This window comes from Mauremys reevesii, linkage group 10, assembly GCF_016161935.1.
Source record: "Mauremys reevesii isolate NIE-2019 linkage group 10, ASM1616193v1, whole genome shotgun sequence".
In the NCBI taxonomy this organism is placed as follows: Eukaryota; Metazoa; Chordata; order Testudines; family Geoemydidae; genus Mauremys; species Mauremys reevesii.
This window is the reverse complement of record NC_052632.1, coordinates 48110187-48130543: the sequence shown is the minus strand read 5'-3', so window position 1 is coordinate 48130543 and position 20357 is coordinate 48110187. Positions and strand designations below refer to the sequence as shown.

The window sequence follows — 20357 nt, the reverse complement described above, 5'->3', positions numbered from 1 at the left end:
CTGCAGCGCCTGGGGCTTGCTGTCTAATTTGGGGGTAAGTGCTGGGGCGTAGGGCAGGCAACGATACCTTGCCCTTACACAACACCTTCCACCACCTGATGATCTCAGAGCACAGCACTTTACAAGCACCGGCCAGTTCTGACAGCATGCTATTATTACCCCGTTTTGCAGATGTGGAAGCTGAGACCTTAAGCATCTTGCTCCAGGTCATAAAGTGAGTCAGTGGCAGAGAACTAGAACCCAGGAGCCTTGACTACCAGTTTCCCCATCCCACTTTCTTCCAACCTCTAGACAACATTGCTTACCATTGGTTCTGCTAAAAACAACATTCCCTCATCAGTGGACTTAGGACCCTACACCATCAAGAACATAGCTACAAAAGTGAAATGTATAATACACACACTAATTGATGCCACTGTGCCCATGGTATCTCCCATGGCACCCAATCTGATCAGAGTCCCCACCCAGGTAAAAATGAGTGAGTAAGTGAGGGTGGGGGAGAGCGAGCGATAGAGGGAGGGGGGAAGATGAGGTAGGCCAGTCGGGGCCTCAGAGAAGGGGACAGGACAAGGATGTTTGGTTTTGTTCCCTCAGAAAGTTGGCATGGGGTTACGGCAGATGGCAGTTAGATTGCGGAGGGAGCAGACATGGTGTGTGTGTATACACGGGGACAACACACCAGGTGAACTGTGGGAGCCCTGCGGGGAGCTTTTGGGAGAGTGGGGCCGGGAGGCTGTTCTCCACGCAGGACGGCACAGTCGGTGGCGGCTGTGACTTCAGCCCCCATCAGACCTAGGGGGCGGCGACCAGTCTTAACCCTGCCACAGCCCACACTGCCAGCAGCAGCGAGCGACACAGACCAATCTGCCCTTGTCTCTTTAAATGCCTTCCCCGTCTCCCTACCCCTTTGGCGGATGACGCCATCAGCGTGCGCCGTCCGCAGCGCTTCCCGCTCGGCGCGGAGGCGCGTCTATTGAGCGCGACGCGGTCGGGGCTCGGGAGCGGTGGCAGTGGCGGGCGCCGAGGATGTAAGTAGGGGGAGGCCGGGGATCTGGCGCCATCCGGCCTGGGTGAGGCGTCGAGGGGCCCGCTATCGTCTCCTGACCCCGAGAGGAGGGGCCTGGAGCTGCGGAGCAGGATATGGCAGGTGGGGATGGGAAGGCCGGGACCTAACCCGCCCCGGAGGACGGAGCCCTGGGGGAGGGGCCTTTGGAAAGCCTGCCTGGAAGTTTAGGGGTGGGCCGCAGAGGCATCTCTTTCTCCTTCTGCTTTTGGGGATCGCTCTGCACTTGGGCCGGGCCGCCCCGCTGGAGTTTTGTAGCGGGGATGGTGAAGCTGCGTTCCTATGTAGCTGGGGGTCGGGGTGGGCCGCTCTGGAACAGGGCGCAGGCTCCAGTACTGCTCTCCCTCCACATCTCCTGTTTTGCTGCACCTGCTAACCGCTGGGGCAGTTCTGGGGGAAGATCCGCCTCTGTATCGATCCTGTTCGGGGCTGTGTTTTTTCTATCCCTGTTTCTCAGCCGTTATCGTGGCCACGTTCATAGTAAGGCCGCACTTGTTCTGTGGTCACTAACAAACCCATAGTACATCTGGCACTGCAAATTGCAGTACATGTCCCCCCCAAAACGTTGTGCAAACTGAGATACAGACTGAACACAAGCATTTATTTATCTGGGTAATTCTGTGGTCTTTATCGCTGTAATAGCTAAGTGCTCCTTGTATGCAGGGGCGGCTCTACACATTTGGCCGCCCCAAGCAATCATGCCCGGGAGGCGCCCCCGAGCCGCGGGAGCAGCGGAACTGCCGCGGGCATGACTGCGGAGGGTCCGCTGGTCACGCGGCTCAGCTGGACCTCCCGCGGCTGCGGACGGTTCGCAACTGGACATTACTTGCATTTTTAAAAGTGACTGTGCACTGCCAGACTCAAAAAACAGGATACAGAATGCTACTAATGAAAATGAAGCTGGATATTTAGGCACATTACATAAATTAGAGTTAGAAACATTTGGTAATAAGAATAAACTCCATGTAGTTTTCTGGATTTCATATTGTTTTGTCCTTTGACTCTGCAATTCCCTTATACTGATTTTCTGGGGCAGGGCAATTTACCCATTGTCTCCCTTTCCCCCCATGGAAATACATGTACCCCCACTTAATAGAACAAACTCTGTTTTGCTTATTTACAATCAACAAATTCTGATGAGAAAGAACTGAAATCTCAGTGAATGAGACAAGACTATATGACTTTCACCCAGTTAGTGTATTCAGGCTGAGCCTTTGAGGGCAGGGGACTGGACTCGATGACCTCTCAAGGTTCCTTCCAGCCCTAATATCCCAAGCAAACACTCACTGAAAAATAATTCCATCAGGAACAAGTTATGTATATATCTACAGACAAACGTGTACATGCATGGATGGCATTTGCAAGAATATGCTTTTTTCCTACTTATTACCAAGAAAACCTCTCCACTAACACATTCGTTTTTCTGCAACACCGAATATCTAAATGAAAAACAAACACAAGTCATACAGGATGTGTTGGTTTGATACTTCACTCTCTCACTTTTCTTCTCTAAGGAGTTGTGCACTGCAGCTCTGCTCTCATAAAGTCACATTACAGTGATGGGTGAGGCAAACTCAGCTCTGCCAAAGACTCCCTATATGATCTTAGCTATTAAGGCAAGTTATTTAGTCTCAGTCTTTATGTGCTCCAGGTCCCCATTTGGAAAATGGTGATAACCTTGTAACACTTCTATAAGGAAATGTATCCTGTTTTATGGGTCTGGCAGTGCATAGTCACTTTTAAAAATGCAAGTAATGTCCAGTTGCTTTCCAAATGTTTAATGAATTGTCTAGGATAATAGAGGTACTGTATACAGCTTACATTCACCGTAAGGGTGACTGCTAAGTTGGCTTTGTAGCAAGGAGCAACCTACCAATTGCTGTTAATGGCTATTACAGTGGTTCTCAAACTTTTGTACTGGTGACCCCTTTCACATAGCAAGCCTCTGAGTGCGACCCCCCCCCCCTATAAATTAAAAACACTTTTTTAATATATATTTAACACCATTATAAATGTTGGAGGCAAAGCAGGGTTTGGGGTGGAGGCTGACAGCTCCTGACCCCCCACAATAACCTTGTGACCCCTTGAGGGGTCCCGACCCCCAGTTTGAGACCCCCTGGACTATTAGGTCATATACCTCTGGCACTTTTATTAAATGGTAAGCAATCCACCAATTTAGTTAAAACGTGAAGATATATTGGGATACCATATTACATATGGAATAAAAAGACCTCTTATGGATTGCAGCTAAGGTTCCGTTCATGACTAGTATTTTAATATGAATTAATGGTGTTGATTTGTGTCCTTTATTTGTATCAAGAGTACAAAGATATCTGTAGGGGTGGATGAAATCTGAGCCCCATGTAGGCCTTCCACCAAGAGAGATTCAACAGTGCATCAGACTGGTTCCTCAGCTCAGTCCCTTGCTTCCAAGGCTGGCAGAGCAATGGAGGCAGCTTGCTTCCGCTGAAAGTAGGGAGACAGAGTGCCTTATGCAGCTTTTGGGAAACATCCCTTTGCTAACCAACATATGTTGTGGCAGCAATTGGCTCTAGAGGAAGCAGTGCTTAGTCGACTCGCTGAAGGGCGGATGGCTGTAACAAGGCAGGTTAGGCAACACACGTACACCTGGCAGAGGAAAACTCGTGGAAAATCCATGTTTTCCCTGTCTGCCATACATCTCAGCTTGCTAATTTGTACCCTTTGTACTCTTATGAAATGCCAGCTGACACCTTGAGGCATCCATATCAAGTCTTCAGCAAGACGGAAAGTGTGTATCTCTGTGTGAGCAGGCACAGGTGTTTGGCTCTAATAGCAATGTAACAATGTGAGTAACTATTGTGTGTACAACATATTGTCAATATCTCATTAGCTGACCCCCACCTTCTGCTGCCTTTATTGAAAAGTAGGTTTGTTGTTTTTGCCAATACGTTAATTTCTTGTTTCTAAACCCTTTTATCTTGTCACTAGGCCGCTCTTTGGAGTTTATTGCACTCGATTAGGGATCGTTTCTCAGAATCAAGGAGTTAGAAGTGAGATTTGAGATAAGTGAGGCCCATCCAGTGCTGCTTGGGACGCCTCAGAAGGGAAAATGGAATTTTCAGGAATGAAAAAGAAGAGTTTGCTAGGATTCAAAGAAAATAATAAAAAATCCAGCACTAGGTAATAATTCTGTCTGAATTTTCTAGGCTTATCCCCACTGGGGACATGTAGGCTACTAGGGTGTTTCCAGTGAGGATGTGGAATTGGAAATATCTCTCTTCTCACAATGAGAATTTTCTTAAATTACAACTTGACTTTCTTCTTTAAAGTTTCTCTGTAGCATGAACTTTTGTGATCTGTTTTTAAAAAAAAATAAAAATCCTAGTGTTCTGGCTCTGCAATAATGGTTATTCTAAGTTGGCTTTAAAGTTCAGTGTTTTGTTTAAAGTGAAATAATTTCTTTTGACCTTCTTAAAGGGCTCCCTCTCCAACCAAGCGCAAAGATCGGACTGAAGACAAATCCAAGGACAGATCCAAGGACAAAGTGTCCACCAAGGAATCAAGTGAAAAAGATCGTGGTCGGGACAAAACGCGCAAAAGGCGCAGTGCTTCCAGTGGTAGCACCAGTACCAGGTAACCAGAGTTTCTCTGCATCCCAGTGATAGCCCAAATAGTAGTGAGTTGTGCTCCTGTTCAAATGCTACAAATGTGCTTTGTGGTTCCCCATATTAGAAGACTCCTTGGGGGATTATGTTGCTAAAAAGTGACCCTCTTGCTTTATAAATGAGCATGCTTTGCATAGAGTTCAGTCTCTCCCTTGGCCGAAATAATGTTAGCTGTGAGGTTGAGCTCTCATCACTTTAACCACCAATTCTTGTCTTGTATTTACCTGGAGATGATATTCAGCTATCCTTTCCCCTGTGTATTCTGCACTGATTTTTTTCGCAAAAGGTCCCGCTCCAGCTCCACTTCCAGTTCAGGGTCCAGCTCCAGCACTGGTTCCAGCAGTGGGTCCAGTTCCTCCTCTGCATCAAGCCGCTCTGGGAGCTCCAGCACCTCTCGTAGCTCCAGTTCCAGCAGTTCCTCTGGATCCCCAAGCCCATCTCGACGTAGACATGACAACAGGAGACGTTCCCGCTCCAAGTGAGTTTGATTCATCCAATTAAAATTATCAGGTGGTTGGGAAGTTGCCATGGAGTGTGTAGGTTTGTGAACAGAGACGTAATTTATCTGTTTAAAAATAAATTGTCTGCTTTATTCATATCCCAGAGATATAATTTAGCTATTGCTTGAGCATGGATGTAACCTAACTACATGTTCTTCAGGAAGGAGTTTAAAGATCTTATTAATTCATAACTGACTCTCACATATACCACACACACACACACAATCACGTATCTAAAATGTATCCATGCCTGATTATTTGTGATCTATAAGACTGTTTATCTGCATAATCTGGGATTTGTAGCAGATTGAAACTGGTGGAAAAATTGCAAGGAATCATGTTTTTCTTTAAGGTAGAAATTGAACTGAGTAGAATCTGCTTCTTTGTTTCTCTAGAATTCTTCACTTTGGGTATAACATGAAACTGGTGCTGTGAATATAATCACAAAATCATAAGTTGTCTAATCTAGTTCCTTCTGAGTACAGGACTGTTCTCCCCCAAAAAAGAAGTGTCTGTACTGGACAGTTTGGAAACAGTTTGATTTTTTTCCCCCACAAAGGTGCTATACAGGCACAATGTTTCATTTACAATCATAGATGTGGAGGTTAGGAAGGGCTGGAAACAAATCTTAAAAGTATGAAAGTTTGTGGTCTGTAACAAAGGCCTTGTGTATGTCAGGTACTCTACTTCTCCCACTCAGTCTATTGTATTTGGTGCAGTATGCTTTTTGGTGGTTTATTGATGTTTTCCTTAGGCCACGGTCAGAGTTTATTATTTGTATTGCATCCGAGGAAGTGGGTATTCACTCACGAAAGCTCATGCTCCAATACGTCTGTAAGGTGCCACTGGACTCTTTGCTGCTATTATTTGTATTGTTATAGTACAAAAGGCTCCAAACAGGGATTAGAGTCCCATTGTGTTAGACACTGTATGTGCATGTATCAAAAGTTATGGTTCCTGCTTAACATGCTTACAGTCTATGGCTTTGATCCTGCAAATGGTAGTAATTACAATAGTTAAGTTAATCACGTGTGTAAGTGTGTGTTTTGCAGAATTGGGATGTAAGTAATTTTCAGCATGTTTCAGATATTTATAGTGACAGTGAGTAATTGTAGATGTGGAAATAACTGGCTTTCCATATCAACAGGTTAGGGGGATGAGGCTTGGCTTTTGATGCCAAGAAAGGCTGGGGGAGGTGTTCTGAGTTTGATATCCAGGATGCAGTTGAGGCTTTTGCTGGTAGACAGGGAGTGCATCTTTTTCCCTAGTCTCTTCACTTTAAATTCTGGGGGTGGGATGAGATTTGACTTGATAGCAAGTAGGTGCCGGCTACACCCTGCCAGTACCTCTAAAAATGATAGATTTATTAGCCTGATATTTCACTACTGAGCATTTTAGCAGAAATAGCTAGTGTTGATATTTTTAATTTGTCAGACTTCAGAGCCAACATTCCAATGAAATAATTGAACTCTTATCTTCAAGCTTCCCCGCCCCCCCTTAAGATTTAGGCACACATTTCTACAGCATCAATTTACCCTTCACAATGTGAAGTGAATGTATTTTAGCAACTATGAAGATTATAGAATTAACTGTTTCAAATTAAAGCTTTGATTTTTTTTTATTTTTTTTAGTACAATTATGTGCCAATTAAAAAAAATTCCACAAATACACAGCAATTTAAGTGGTTGCATAATCACATGGCACCAGAGTCCCTGTCTAGAGAGCAGGAATCAGAGAGCTCTGAATTGCTAGATCTATAATTTGCCTGTTTACTGTGCCCATGTCACCTCCTGCATCCCTCACTGTTCTTTGACTTCAAAGGGGTAAAGAAATACCGGTAATAGCCTGCTGTCTCTTAGGCTCTGTCTATGCTAGGGAAATTTAGGAGAATTTCTCCCATCAACTAAAGTGATGTTAGCAATGCTAGGAACCATAGTATCATTGGGATTTCAATTGCAGACATAATTTTCAGTACTGTCCTCTAACTCTGCTGGAAGTTACTCTGACCAATATGGTGTCAGCAGCCATAGAATCATAGAATACCAGGGTTGGAAGGTCATCTAGTCCAACCCCCTGCTCAAAGCATGACCAATCCCCAACTAAATAATCCCAGCCAGGGTTTTGTCAAGCCTGACCTTAAAAACCTCTAAGGAAGGAGATTTCAACACCTCCCTAGGTAACCCTAGGGGGGCTTCACCACCCTCCTAGTGAAAATGTTTTTCCTGATATCCAACGTAAACCTCCCCCACTATTAGCAGCCACTAATTTGAGCAGTTTGAGTTAATAAAACTTAGTACTTGCATACAACTTTACCACTTCAAAGCACTGTAAACAGTCTTCACCAATGTGGCCTTGTGAGGTAATATCCCCATTTAACAGATGGGAAAACAGATAAGACCCATTGGTTGATATCTGAAAGCTTGAAAACTCAGTTTTCAAATGGTATGTCTGTATTAACCTAAACCTGTCTGAGGTAGCTGCTAAAATTATATGGAAATGACTGTTGTGAAGGGGTTTCATTGGCAGACCAATATAAATGCCCCTTTTCTCCCTTCTCCCCCAATATAATTGGCTTTGTGCCTGTAACGGGGGTGCAGCTGAGCCTCTCTGGCTTCTGCCCCTGCTGCACCCACAGACCAGCCAGAGACCTCTGCGTTGGTGCAATCACCCATACTCTTTATTTACAGTTTACTTTCCCACCACCTTTTAGCTACAAACAGTTTCAGTATCACAGCTCCAGGAACTGCTAACACCTGCAGCCATCAGAGAAGAGCTCCCGCTCCCTCTAACTCTCTGGCTCCTCCCTTTCCTTCTCCTACTTCAGCTTCCTTCCTGCCAGCCTTTATGGAGCCCCGAAGGCCCCGTCTGCCACTCAGGCCTGGGCTTACTCAGCTAGCTCCAATTCTTCTTTTTTGATCGGAGCTGGTGTGACAGAGGCCTGGCTCAGGGTTCCTGAGCCAGCACCCTGTTACAGTGCCCCTTCATTTATTTGTGATGTATGTAGAGCAGAGGTGGGCAAACTATGGCCCGCGGGACCCTCCTGCCCAGCCTGTGAGCTCCTGTCCCGGGAGGCTAGCCCCTGGCCCCTCCCCCACAGCCTCAGCTCGCTGTGCCGCTGGTGCAATGCTCTGGGCTGCGGGGCTGTGAGCTGCTGGGGCAGCGCAGCTGCAGAGCCCGTCCTGCCCCGGTGCTCTGTGCTGTGCAGTGACGCGCTCCAGGCAGCGCGGTAAGGGAGCAGGGAGCAGGAGGGGTTGGATAGAGGGCAGGGGAGTTCAGAGTGGTGGTCAGGGGGTGGGGGTGTGGATAGGGGTCAGGGTGGTCAGAGGGCGGGGAACAGGGGGGTTGAATGGGGGTAGGAGTCAAGAATGAGGGGGGGGTTGGATGGGGCAGTGGGGGACAGTCGGGGTAGGGGTTCCAGGGGAAGTCAGGGAACAGGGGGGGTTGGATGGGGCAGGAGTCCCGGGGGGCTGTTGGGGCAAGAATCAGGAGGGGTTGGATGGGGTTAGGGCCGGGCCACGCCTGGCTGTTTGGGGAGGCACAGCCTCCGCTAACCGGCCCTCCATACAATTTTGGAAACCCAGTGCAGCCCTCAAGTCAAAAAGTTTGCCTGCCCCTGTTATAGAAGGTCTGAAATATTGTTTCCAAAGTTTATCTGCCTTTTTTTTTTTTTAAGACAAAAATTTAGATCTTATCTACCCTGGCAGACTTTGACTAATGAATCTAGTGCCTTTGGGATAATGAGTCAGAAACTGAAAGCTGAGCAATAGCAAAACATTTTATTTATTGATTTTTTTAAAGTATTTTAAACGCATCTGTTTTTGTGAACACACATGTAACTCCAGTGGCTAATAAACACTTGAGAGAAAGGAAATCTGTTCAATGCTGAACACTTCATCATCATGGCAGATCTCAAAGGGGGGAGGGATAGCTCAGTGGTTTGAGCATTGGCCTGCTAAACCCAGGGTTGTGAGTTCAGCCCTTGAGGGGGCCACCTAGGGATCTGGGGCAAAAATTGGTCCTGCTAGTGAAGGCAGGGGGCTGGACTCGATGACCTTTCAAGGTCCCTTCCAGTTCTAGGAGATTGGTATATCTCCAATTATAAAAAAATATAAAAAGGGATATAGCCTTCTTGCGGATTGAGCACTGCTTGGATCAATTTCTAGCTAGGTCTTTAAGGTGGTCTGCCTGGATATTCGGTTTGTGTCCATTACCGACAATCTTATCTTAAGCTTTTGGCAACAACATGGTTGTGCTATGTAGGAACATTCCTTGGTAAGCTTGCTTCATAATTCATTGGTCTTCCATCCTAATATGTCCATAGCCAGAAAGCTGCCAAAACCCAAACCTGTGCTGATGGAAGTGGTTGCTAGATTTGGCTATGAACCCAGCAAGACCATAGCCCCTCTTCAGTTAATGTATGAGAACTCACAGTACAGATGCTCTAGATCCCAAGAGTTCCTCCAGCAAAATCAGAGAAAAACAGATTTGACATTCAGGATATTTCTTAATTAAAAAGCAAGTAAAAACCTTTTAAACTCTCCACTCCTGCAGATTTTCAGACCCTTATTTATTATAAAGACGCAAAACAAGATACAAGTCAATTTAAAAAAAGATTCTTTGCAAGTCACCTTTGTGTTATGGGTAAGGCTGCGAGACCATCACAGAAGTCACGGATTTGCAAAGCACCAGCAGGGGGCCCGGGCTGTGTGCACGGCGCCCCCCAGAGCACCTGCATCTCCCCCCCCACCCCCACCAAGTTTTAGTTAGGGGTATATAGTAAAAGTCATGGACAGGTCACGGGGTGTGAATTTTTGTTTACTGCCTGTGACCTGTTCATGACTTGACTAAAATGTAGCCTTAGTTATGGGGATTGGCTTGTATGTTACCAGGAGATTTGATAGTTCGGTGATATTCAACTCAGGTCTAAGCCACCCAAGAGAGATGAAAAGGAGCGGAAGAGACGGAGTCCATCGCCCAGACCTACCAAAGTTCATGTTGGGAGACTCACCAGAAATGTGACCAAGGTAATGGCCTGCCCCTCTTTATCCTTGAATTTTCACATCTTTGGGAGAGTTATTTGAGTTTTTAAAATAGTATCTTCAGAAACAGTTTATTACTAGATTGCAATCAGGTGTCACTGTGTTGGAAGTTCTTACATTATCCATACGCAAAGTTGAGGTGCATTGGCAGACGTCTCTGTGGGGAAACTTGCATGGCACCTGATCATATCATACTTGGCTCAAGCCAAGAGCAATTAATCCGTGGCAGGGTATGGTTCTCAGAAGACCTGTATGCCATGTCCCAGATCTAGTGCCCTGTGTTATCAAGCAGGGGACTTGGATTTAAACCCTGTACTTGGTTTCCTGGTTCTCTTGCAGGATGTTGTGTAACTTACATTTGCCTTGGTTGGAAGATGAAGAGTAGCTGACCCCTTTGTTGAAAAATTTACAACTGAAGGCCAGCTGAGAATGTCGGAGGTTGATATACAGGAGTGGTGCTCAGTTCAGTCCTCCTTGCCAGATAATTGTTCTGGTGAGGTGTGAGGCCTTCGTAGAGGGAACATGTAACTATATGATGCTATATAAATGATCCCAAATGTTAAAGAGAGAAAATACATCTGTCGCCTTGAGCATTTGACCTCAGACAGCCCCTCTCCTTGCCATTTCTCACATAAACTTCATGATTTCATTCATTCTTTCACTCCTGAAAAGTTTACCACAGCCTAGATCCTCTGGCTTTTTTTTTTGAGGAGGGTAGTCAGTAGACATTTGTCTAGGGTTTGGGAATTCAGAGGAAGAAACTGAGTAGGCAGCAATAGAGGGCTGGTGGGAATTCAAACTATCCATATCCAGTTAATAAGATTGGTCTACCTTGATGTTGGTATTGGTTTTTGATCTTGTATTGGGTATGCCTCCAATTTAGCTTTCTCTGTCAATAGCACATGATAAAGTGGGAATTGGCACTGTCCTTAATAATAACTATTTTTTATCTAGGATCACATCATGGAAATATTTTCCACTTATGGGAAGATTAAAATGATTGACATGCCAGTTGACCGGTTAAATCCACATCTCTCCAAGGGTTATGCTTATGTGGAGTTTGAGAATCCAGATGATGCCGAAAAGGCGCTGAAGCATATGGATGGAGGTAGGTACCAGATGTACAAAGAGACCAGCAGGACAAATTGAAATCCATGGAGGATATGAGGGTTGATACAAATGAGTTAAAAGGATTACTGGCCCTGAGTTGTCCTACCAACTTTTGTGTTTTTACAATCCCACTTTCTTAATTTTTCCCCCCATGTCTTTCTCTGCTCTATTGCTGGATGACAGACTCTCACAAGCAGCAAAACCGACCATACAGGGGAAACAGCTAAACTGACCTTACATAAAGCACTGTCTCACAAAGTCAGATGATCCAAAAAACCCGAACTCTGTCATCTGAACTGTTGCTTGTCAGAATAGTAGGTTCTAAACGTTTCATAGGTTTTATGCAGAAGTGATTTTTAAGTTGACTGTCTAAATGATTTGCTGAGGGCGGGTCCGTGAGTCAGTGGTAAAGTTGGGGAGAGAGACTAGGCCTCTTGATTTCTTGCTGTAACCACTAGATCACGAATGCTCCAAACGTACCAAAGCAGCAACCTTGTGAGGATGGAAGTCTGTAGCAGAGGTGCAATAATGCTGTGTGTAGCACACTGGTGCTGGAAATTTTTAGCTTATTCTTTGTCTTTTTAACTGTAAACAGGACAGATTGATGGTCAGGAGATCACTGCTACAGCTGTACTGGCACCTCGGCCTAGGCCACCTCCCAGGCGCTTTAGCCCACCAAGGAGGATGCTGCCGCCACCACCAATGTGGCGTAGGTCGCCACCTCGCATGAGGAGAAGGTGAGCCATATTTTATGAAGTTCCGTAGAAGTGTGTAAGCTAAACAGAAGTGTGGTAATGTTTAATTCTTGGCACCAAGCATCTTGTCTGTGGCACAGATTTCATCATTGGTAACTTCACCTCCCTGGGCTTGATTTCAACAAACCTGGAGACTCATCATCTTCGCTCCTGGTTTAATAAACACAGACTCTAAAGATCTGTTAGAAGCTGCTGTAACCACTATGGGACATGATTGGTGATCTTTACTGGGCCCTGCTCAGAACAGCTTCTGAAGTTTTTGAGACACCTATTTCTTTACATACTAGGGCCTAAAACTTAGATTGACCTAGCTATATCACTCAGGGCTGTGAAAAATGTCATGCCCTGTGTGATGTAGCTATGTCGACCTAACTCCCAGTGCAGACACAGCTAGGCTGACAGAAGAACTCTTCTGTCAACCTAGCTACCACTTCTCAGAGAAGTGGTCTACCTACATTGCTGGAAAAACCTCTTGTGTCTACCCTGAAGTGCGTGGTAGCTATGCAGCTGTGTTGTAGACATACCCTAATAGCTGAAACAATGAGGAGTCCTTGTGGCACCTTATGCCCAAATAAATTTGTTAGTCTCTGAGCTTTTGTGGGCTAGAACCCACTTCATGCATGTGCTCCTGTATTTTTCACTTCATGGATCCAATGAAGTGGGTTCTAGCCCACGAAAGCTTATGCCCAAATAAATTTTTTAGTCTCTAAAGTGCCACGAGGACACCTCGTTGTTTTTGCTGATACAGACTAACCCGGCTACCAGTCTGAAACCTAATAGCTGAGTTGACGTGATGTAAGATCTACAGTATATCCAACCACCACCAAACTCTGCTTATTAACATCCCTCAGATGTTAGCTCTTGTATTTTCCCTCCTTCATTTAATCTCTGTCCTTCCTTAATTTTTGTACAGTAGAACCTCAGTTATGATCACCAGAATTACAAACTGACCAGTCAACCCCACACCTCATTTGGAACTTTTGTGTACTTCCAAGTACACAATCAGGCAACAGCAGAGATTGGGGGGTGGGGGGAAGCGCCAGTACAGTACTGTTAAAAGTAAACTACCAAAACAAATAAAGGGAAAGCAGCATTTTTCTTCTTCATAGTGAAGTTTTAAAGCTGTTGTATTAAGTTCATTTTGTAAACTTTTGAAAGAACCATAATGTTTTGTTCAGAGTTACGAACAACCTCCATTCCCGAGGTGTTCATAACTCCTGAGGTTCTACAGTACCAGGTTAGTTCATCTGATTTTTATAACTCTCTTGGGCCCTGTTAAAACTACATTGATAATATGGTTTCAACCCATGTTCTGTTTAAACATGGTGTGGCTACTACACTTAGGACTACAGTGTTCACCAAACTTAGTGTGTGACTATCAGTTTCTTTAGAGGTGGGATTCCTAGAGTGATGTTCTGCAAACCCTTTCCCTGCATTTAAAAACCAGCTTTCTGTTTGTCTTGGCTGTGGGAGCAAAGACCTACTTGGCAGAATAAGGAGAATCTGATGTATGATTAATTTGAGAAGCCCCTTAGTGCACTTAGGATATAAAGTTAGACACTAACTTTCTTCTCTAAATGGTCCCTCACTGTATATATCCTTATATCCGCTGTATATAACAAGAAGGACTGGAGCTCTATAGGAAGTGGTGTACATAACATGATGTTTAAGGGGTGGATAAGAGATGCCAGCTGGGATGTGCAGTCATTCTGCGCTCCAAGCACAGTTGCATTTTGGAATGTCTGATTATTCACTTACCAACAATTAGGATTTTTATCCTTAGGATTCACTAAAAACTTTCTTCTTCTTCTTTGAGTGCTTGCTCATGTTCAGTTCATGTCAGATGTGCATATGCCGTATACATAATTGCTGGAGATTTTTCTCCCAGTGGTAGCCATAGAGTTGGCTCTAGCACCCCCTGGAGGCCCATGCTCATGCACTAGTATAAGGAGTGGCACCGATCCTGTGCCCTTTTGAGTTCCTACTTACCACCAGTGACAGTTGCTGGAACAGTATTCTCCCTTGCTTTGGCATGCCCCCTTCCCTGTCCTTCTTCAAGGATCCTTCTCATGAGCAACTTCTTGTCCAGGAGGTGCAAGCCCTACAAGTAGGAGCTGTGGAGGTAGTTACTATAGAACTGAGAGGGAAAGGATTCTACTCCTGCTATCTCTAGATTCCCAATGCGAAAAGGGGTCTGAGGCCTATCCTAGACCTGCATTGCCTCAACAAGTATCTCAAGAAACTGAGGTTCTGCATGGTTTTCTGGCCTCCATCATTTCCCTCACTAGATCCAGGGGACTGATACACCACCCTCGATTTGAAGGACACATACTTCTGTGTCCCCAAAAGATGGCGATATGGGTGCTTCCTCAGATTCATGGTGGGCCACGGACATTACCAGTTTACAGCACTTGCCTTTGGCTTCTTGGCAGCCCTGCAAGTCTTCACAAAGCGTATGGCAGTAGTCACGGGCCACCTCCAGGTGCCAAGGCATACAAATCTACCCATACCTTGACGACTAGCTGATAAAAGGGTTCTCAAAGAGTTAAGTCCAACACAGCATCTCGGTACGAGCGACTTGCAGAGTGCTGAGCCTCCTAACAAATGAGCAGAAATCAACATTGGACCCAGTGCAAAGATCAGAATTTATAGGAGCTGTACTTGACATGTCTCAGGCCAGGGCCTTCCTGCTGAGGCCAGGTTCAAAGCCATGTCAGACTTCATCACCTGAGTGTCGGTGTGCCTGCTGACGACTGCCCGGTGTTCCTATGTTTACTAGGCCACATGGAGGCATGTAACTACGTTGTGTGGCATGCTCGACTGTACCTCAGACAGCTACAGATGTGGCTCATGCTGGTCTACTTACTGAGCAGGCACCATCTTGACTCTATTCTCACCATGCCTGTGTCAGTCCTCGCTTCCCTGACGTGGTGCTTAGATCGGTTCTATCTGGAATACCCTTAGAGTCCCCATGGCCTCAGTTCCCTCTAAGTTGTGCAGCCACGCAGCAGGGGCTCATGGCTGTGGTGGGGAGAGGCGCCTCTCCCCCAGCACAGAACTGCCGTGGCTGGGAGAGGCGCCTCTTCCCTCCCACCCCCGCTCCAGCCCAGGTGCTGCTGCAGAGCACTGCAGGGGGAGGGGGAAAGGTCCTTTCTCCCTGCTGTAGCCTCTGGGCAGCCTGCACCCCAAACACCTCATCCCTGGCTCCATCACAGAGCTTGCACCCAGAGCAGGAGCCCTCACCCCCTGCACCCCAATCCTGTGCCCCAGCCCTGAGGCCCCCTCCCACACTCCAAATTCCTCGGTCCCACCCCCACCACATGAATTTTGTTATCTGCACCAATATGTTACACATTACCTCCATTTTGGTGCACATAACATTCATGGGAAAAATTAGAGGGAACACTGCCCATGGCCCTCAGTCATGCTGGTATCAGATGCGTCGTACCTGGGAGGTGAGGTCCACCTCGGCAGCCTCAGGATCCAAGGTCTCTGTTCAAGGGATGAGCTGTCATTACACATAAATGTGAAGAAACTCAGGGAAATATGCCTGGCCTGGCCTCAGGCAGAGAAGTGCAAGTACTGATGAAAAAGTGTCAATGTTTTATATCAACACACAGGGAGGGGGACACTCCAAGGTCCTCTGTCAGAAAGCCCTCAGGCTCTGGGATTTCTGTGTGAAGCACTCCATTCACCTGGTGGTGTCACATTTCCTCTTATCACGAGTGATCTCTCCACTCGCAGGTCATCAGCATCATCTCCCAGAGGTGGAGGACTCCTCAGGTGGACCTGTTTGTTTCTGCACAGAACAAGAAATGTTACCACTTTTGCTCTAGGCTTAATCAAAGCAAAGGATCTCTCTCAGATTCCTTCTTACGGTCATGGTCGGACAGCCTAGGTTCTTCTGAAGATCAAAAGGAAGAAGACGACAAAGGTCATCCTGATCACCCTAGCATAGCCTCGCTAGGATTAGTTCAGCATGCTCGTAGATTTCACAGTTGCAGCCCTCTGGACTTCCTCTCAGACTGGACTTGCTTTCGTAGGACCACAGGCGACTGCTTCATCCGAATCTAGTAGGCCTGCACTTGACAGTGTGACTGCTGCTGTGACAGTGGACAAGAGAGCATGCTTGGAGCAGGTCCAGCGAATTTTGCTAGGAAGCAGAAAGCCCTCTACTAGGGCAATCTACCTGGCCAAGTGGAAATATTTCACTTGCTGGGCAGCCGAGCAGAACCTGTGCCCATCACAGATATCCTTGTAGTCCATCTTGGAATATCTCCTTCACCTGAAGCAGCAAGGCCTTTCACTGTCTTCAATTGTGGTCCATCTGGACATCTCGGCGTTCCATCCCCCGATCTGAGGCAGATTGGTCTTCAGCCAGAAGATGACAAGCAGATCCATTAAAGGGTTGGAGAGGCTCTACCCACAGGTCCGTGACCCTATTCCACTTTGGGACTTAAACCTGGTCCTCTTTAGGCTCACAAGGCCTCCATTCGAGTCCTTGGCATCCTGCTTCTTGCTGCTCCTCTCGTGGAAGGTCACTTTCCTGGTGGCAATCACTTTGGCCAGGAGAGTTTCAGAGCTTCAGGCCTTAACCTCGGGGCCTCCTTACACTGTGTATTCTTTAAAGATAAGGTCCAGCTGTGTCTCCACCTAGCCTTTCTACCCAAGCCTTTCTATTGCAGTTCCACGTCAACTAAGTCATTTTTCTGCTGGTCATCTTCCCAAAACTGCATAAGTCAGAGGAAGAAAGATGCCTACACTCTCTGGGTATGAGAAGGGCCTTAGTCTTCTATGTTGACCAGATGAGCCCCTTCTGCAGATCGACACAGCCGTTTGTCGCAGTTGTGGATAGAATGAAAAGTCTCCTGGTGTCCTCCCAATGGATCTTGTCCCAGATTACAGTCTGTATCTGGGTATGCAATGAGCAAGTGAAAGTCCTGCCTCTGGCCATTGTGAAGGCCCATTCTACCAAGAGCACAAGCGTCTTCAGCGGTCTTCCTGGGGCAAATACTGATCCAGGACATCTGAAGGGCTGCAACATGGTCACTGATCCACACGTTCACATCCCATTACACAATCACCCAATAGGCCAGAGACGACTCCAGTTTTGGGAGAGCTGTGTTGCTATTGGCACGCCTGTGAACTCCCAGCCCACCTCCAAGGACGCTACTTGTGATTCACCTGACATGGAATGGACATGAGCAAGCACTCAAAGAAAAAATGGTTGCCTACCTTTTGTAACTGTTCTTCGAGATGTTGTTCATGTCCATTCCATGACTAGCCCACCTACCCTGCCGTCGGAGTTGACAGCAAGAAGGAACTGGAAGGGCGGAGGGCCGATGGCGCCCCTTATACTGGCACATGAGCGTAGGCCTCCAGGGTGTGCTAGAACTGGCCATACTGGTATCATTGGGGGGAAAAATCTCCATTCATGTGTGCGTGCGCACACATCTGCTATGGAATGGACATGAGCAACACATCTCAACAACAGTTATGAAAGGCAGGTAACCATTTTTTCTTGGCTTTAGGTTCATGATATCTTATTTTTGCTTCCCATTAGATGCATATATAGATCCTACAGAGCCTGTTAAGATTATTGGCTTCTGTTTGTAGTCCCCTTTTCTGTCTCTGTCCCCTTTTCTGTTTAAGGGAGAAACTCTCTGAAGTTGCAGTATGCTAACAGTTCTGCAGTATGATAAAGAAAAGCAACACGAGTTTAATGCTCTGAGCCAGAGGGGCTGTACTGCTGGTGGTAGTACTGGCATTGAAGTACCTAGTCTCCCTGGATTCACAGGTTAAATATCAGTAAGATCAACGTAGCTCTTTGTTTTTCTGTGAAGTATAAATAGAGTAGTGCTCTTTACTTGGGTGGTGCAAGGTCTTTCAGGTGAGAATTTAAAAGCCCAAGGTCCAGTTTGTTCTCTGGTGGCTTGCCATAGTATCCTTGGTCAAAATATTCCCTCTTGCTAAGTTGTGTGCTGTTGAGCTGCCTCCTTCCACCCCAGAGATGGCTGCATTTCACTAGAGCTCTTTGTATAAAATGTTTTGGGATCCTTCTGGATAAAAGGTGCTAGATCTGGGTAAAATAATTTAAACCCGTTGTCCTTGTCTCCTAATGAAGCTTTTCTCCTCCTTTCTCTGACAGGTCCAGATCTCCAAGACGCAGGTCCCCTGTTCGCCGACGGTCAAGATCCAGATCTCCAGGCCGAAGACGTCATCGCAGCCGCTCCAGCTCAAACTCTTCACGATAAAGCGAAAAAGACTGGACAGCTTTTTATTTTTTAACTTAAATCCCACCAGACTAAATATTGTACCTTTTTTATAATGGGCCCGGGGAAGGGGAAGTGAGAGAAATTGAAACCTGGCAGTGAAGGCAAACTAAGAGGAGGGGGTTTCCTGGCCAGTAGACAATCTGTGTCTTGCAGCTTCTAGATTCCAGGCATTGAACCTAAATGCTTTAAATATGGCTTTGGGTTGAAGGCTGCAAATGTGGTATATTGTTTTCCACACAAGCTACCAGTAGGAAAGATGATGTAGCCTCTGCTCCTCTAATCAGCAGGCTCCTGCTTCATGATTTCCGAAGGCTTAGCATGCCATGCAGAAAAAACTAAGTACTGACCTATTTTGGGAATCCTAAGGCTGGCTACTACTAAGAGAAGGGGGGTGGTGGTGGCGGCTATATCCATCTCAAGGCACCAGTGCAGACCTACAGAAGGGGTGGTACCCAAACACAGAAATCTGCCTCAAACTTAAATATTCAGTTGTCATTCTGCTCCTATGCCCTGAATAGTGAGAGCATAAATTTTTGTTTGCACAAAGAGGCAGGGTGCTGCAGACTTGCATAACATTAAAGATGATGTTTTTTAGCCAGTCCCACTGTATGTCATCTACTGCATGTTAGAGATAGGCCAGGAATTGAAGGACTGTTTTGTAACTGCCCTCTTTAGTAACTTGCACTTCCTGAAGGGTTTTGGTATAGATTTCACACACAATCCTCTACCAATTGGTGTAAATGTTTCCACCTTTAGAAAACACAATACAAACTGGCAACAACATATCAAAACCCCACTTTACTGTAATGAAAAGGGGGAGGTTTGAGACTGTTTGGATTAATTTGGGTAATCTTGCAAAAGGCAAGTAATTTACCATCTATTGTACAGTCAATCTGCAACGTTTGCTTTTTTTTTTTAACTTTGTAGCATCTTAGGTCAGGTTGTGTTTGTGTAGAATGACCATATTGAATAAACCCATAGGGTTAAGATTAAAGAATATTAATTAGTTCATTCCTGTAGACTATTGGCCTCACCTGTACATTGTGTATAGAGGAAGCAACTCTGACAGCTCCTTTTATTTTAAATGTTAAGATAAAATCTTTCCATTTAATCCTGGAAAGGGTGAGCTTCATGTTACTGGCACTGGCAGCTGGCTGATCAAGAGGAACAGTAATGGAATTAATTTGAGCTAGAGAACAGTGATTGTGTCATGAAGCCAGTGCATTCACACAGTAAAAATAAAGCAAGTGCAGCTTGAACTGCATTTTTCTTCCCTTCTACTCCCCTGCTGCTTCAGCTACAGTCTCGAAGGCTTGATCGGAGATTCCTCCCAGCATAGTTGTACTAGAGAGCATGTCACACTAGTTTCAAAAGAGGCTGATGCTACTCCTGAATTTCTGCTACTATGGGTCAGAGTCTGTAGTGAGACCCATACTCTTCCCTTTGCGTCCTGCCGAGACAGCCAGCGGGGCAGTATGGGAGGGCTTTTTGTGGCTAAAGATCAATTGAGCTGACAAGCCAGTGCCATTCAGTAAAAACCTAAATTTGCAAAAAATAAGCAAAAAAAAAAAAGTATGGTGGACAGTCCCATTCTGTATGTTGTCACATCCCACTAGGCAAATGTGGGAGGGCATCAAATACACCTGATGCTGGGTGACAACCTGCTCCAAGGTGTTGTATTAAGAGGCACGGTGGTGTGGGACAGGAGCCCAGGAAGAAGAGCAGTGTAAAGGGGCAGGAACAGGCAACACAATATCTCCTTTGCAGCTAGGAGATGGAAATCTAAGAACTCCCTGCAGCCCTGACCAAGTGACAACAGGTGTAAGCATGCAGCTGCTGATCCAGATCACATGATACACATGGTGTAGCCCAGCTAATACAACCAATCCACATAAGGCATATACACATATGGGTACTGACCCCTGCAGCAGAGTTGCTAGGAATAAAGAAATCCCAGGGGCCCATTCT

The 20357-nt window shown here is 45.9% G+C and overlaps 1 protein-coding gene across 4 annotated transcripts; it reads left to right on the top strand.

Annotated features, from left to right (window-relative positions):
* Window positions 1–895: 895 nt before the first annotated feature.
* On the top strand, window positions 896–19894 carry RNPS1 (RNA binding protein with serine rich domain 1). 4 transcript variants are annotated; one of them, XM_039492125.1, is made up of 9 exons: window positions 977–1028; window positions 3789–3890; window positions 4034–4225; window positions 4523–4678; window positions 4997–5188; window positions 10132–10234; window positions 11204–11357; window positions 11955–12096; window positions 18263–19894. In XM_039492125.1, the coding sequence occupies exons 3-9, from the start codon at window positions 4155–4157 to the stop codon at window positions 18366–18368; spliced, it is 924 nt and encodes a 307-aa protein (XP_039348059.1). In that variant the 5' UTR covers window positions 977–1028; window positions 3789–3890; window positions 4034–4154; the 3' UTR covers window positions 18369–19894. The 4 variants fall into 4 exon arrangements, with proteins under 4 accessions (XP_039348057.1, XP_039348059.1, XP_039348056.1 ...); XM_039492124.1 differs by lacking the exon at window positions 977–1028 and adding an exon at window positions 1029–1147; XM_039492123.1 differs by lacking the exon at window positions 3789–3890 and having other exon boundaries at window positions 896–1028.
* The last annotated feature ends 463 nt before the right edge of the window (window positions 19895–20357 follow it).

What these genes read in the sequence shown, in the direction of transcription:
- RNPS1 (XM_039492123.1), top strand. Translation starts at nt 4,155, where the DNA reads ATGGAATTTTCAGGAATGAAAAAGAAGAGTTTGCTAGGATTCAAAGAA. An exon ending in AGTGGTAGCACCAGTACCAG is followed by an intron (nt 4,679 to 4,996) that starts GTAACCAGAGTT and finishes TTTTCGCAAAAG; the next exon opens with GTCCCGCTCCAGCTCCACTT. An exon ending in AGGAGACGTTCCCGCTCCAA is followed by an intron (nt 5,189 to 10,131) that starts GTGAGTTTGATT and finishes TATTCAACTCAG; the next exon opens with GTCTAAGCCACCCAAGAGAG.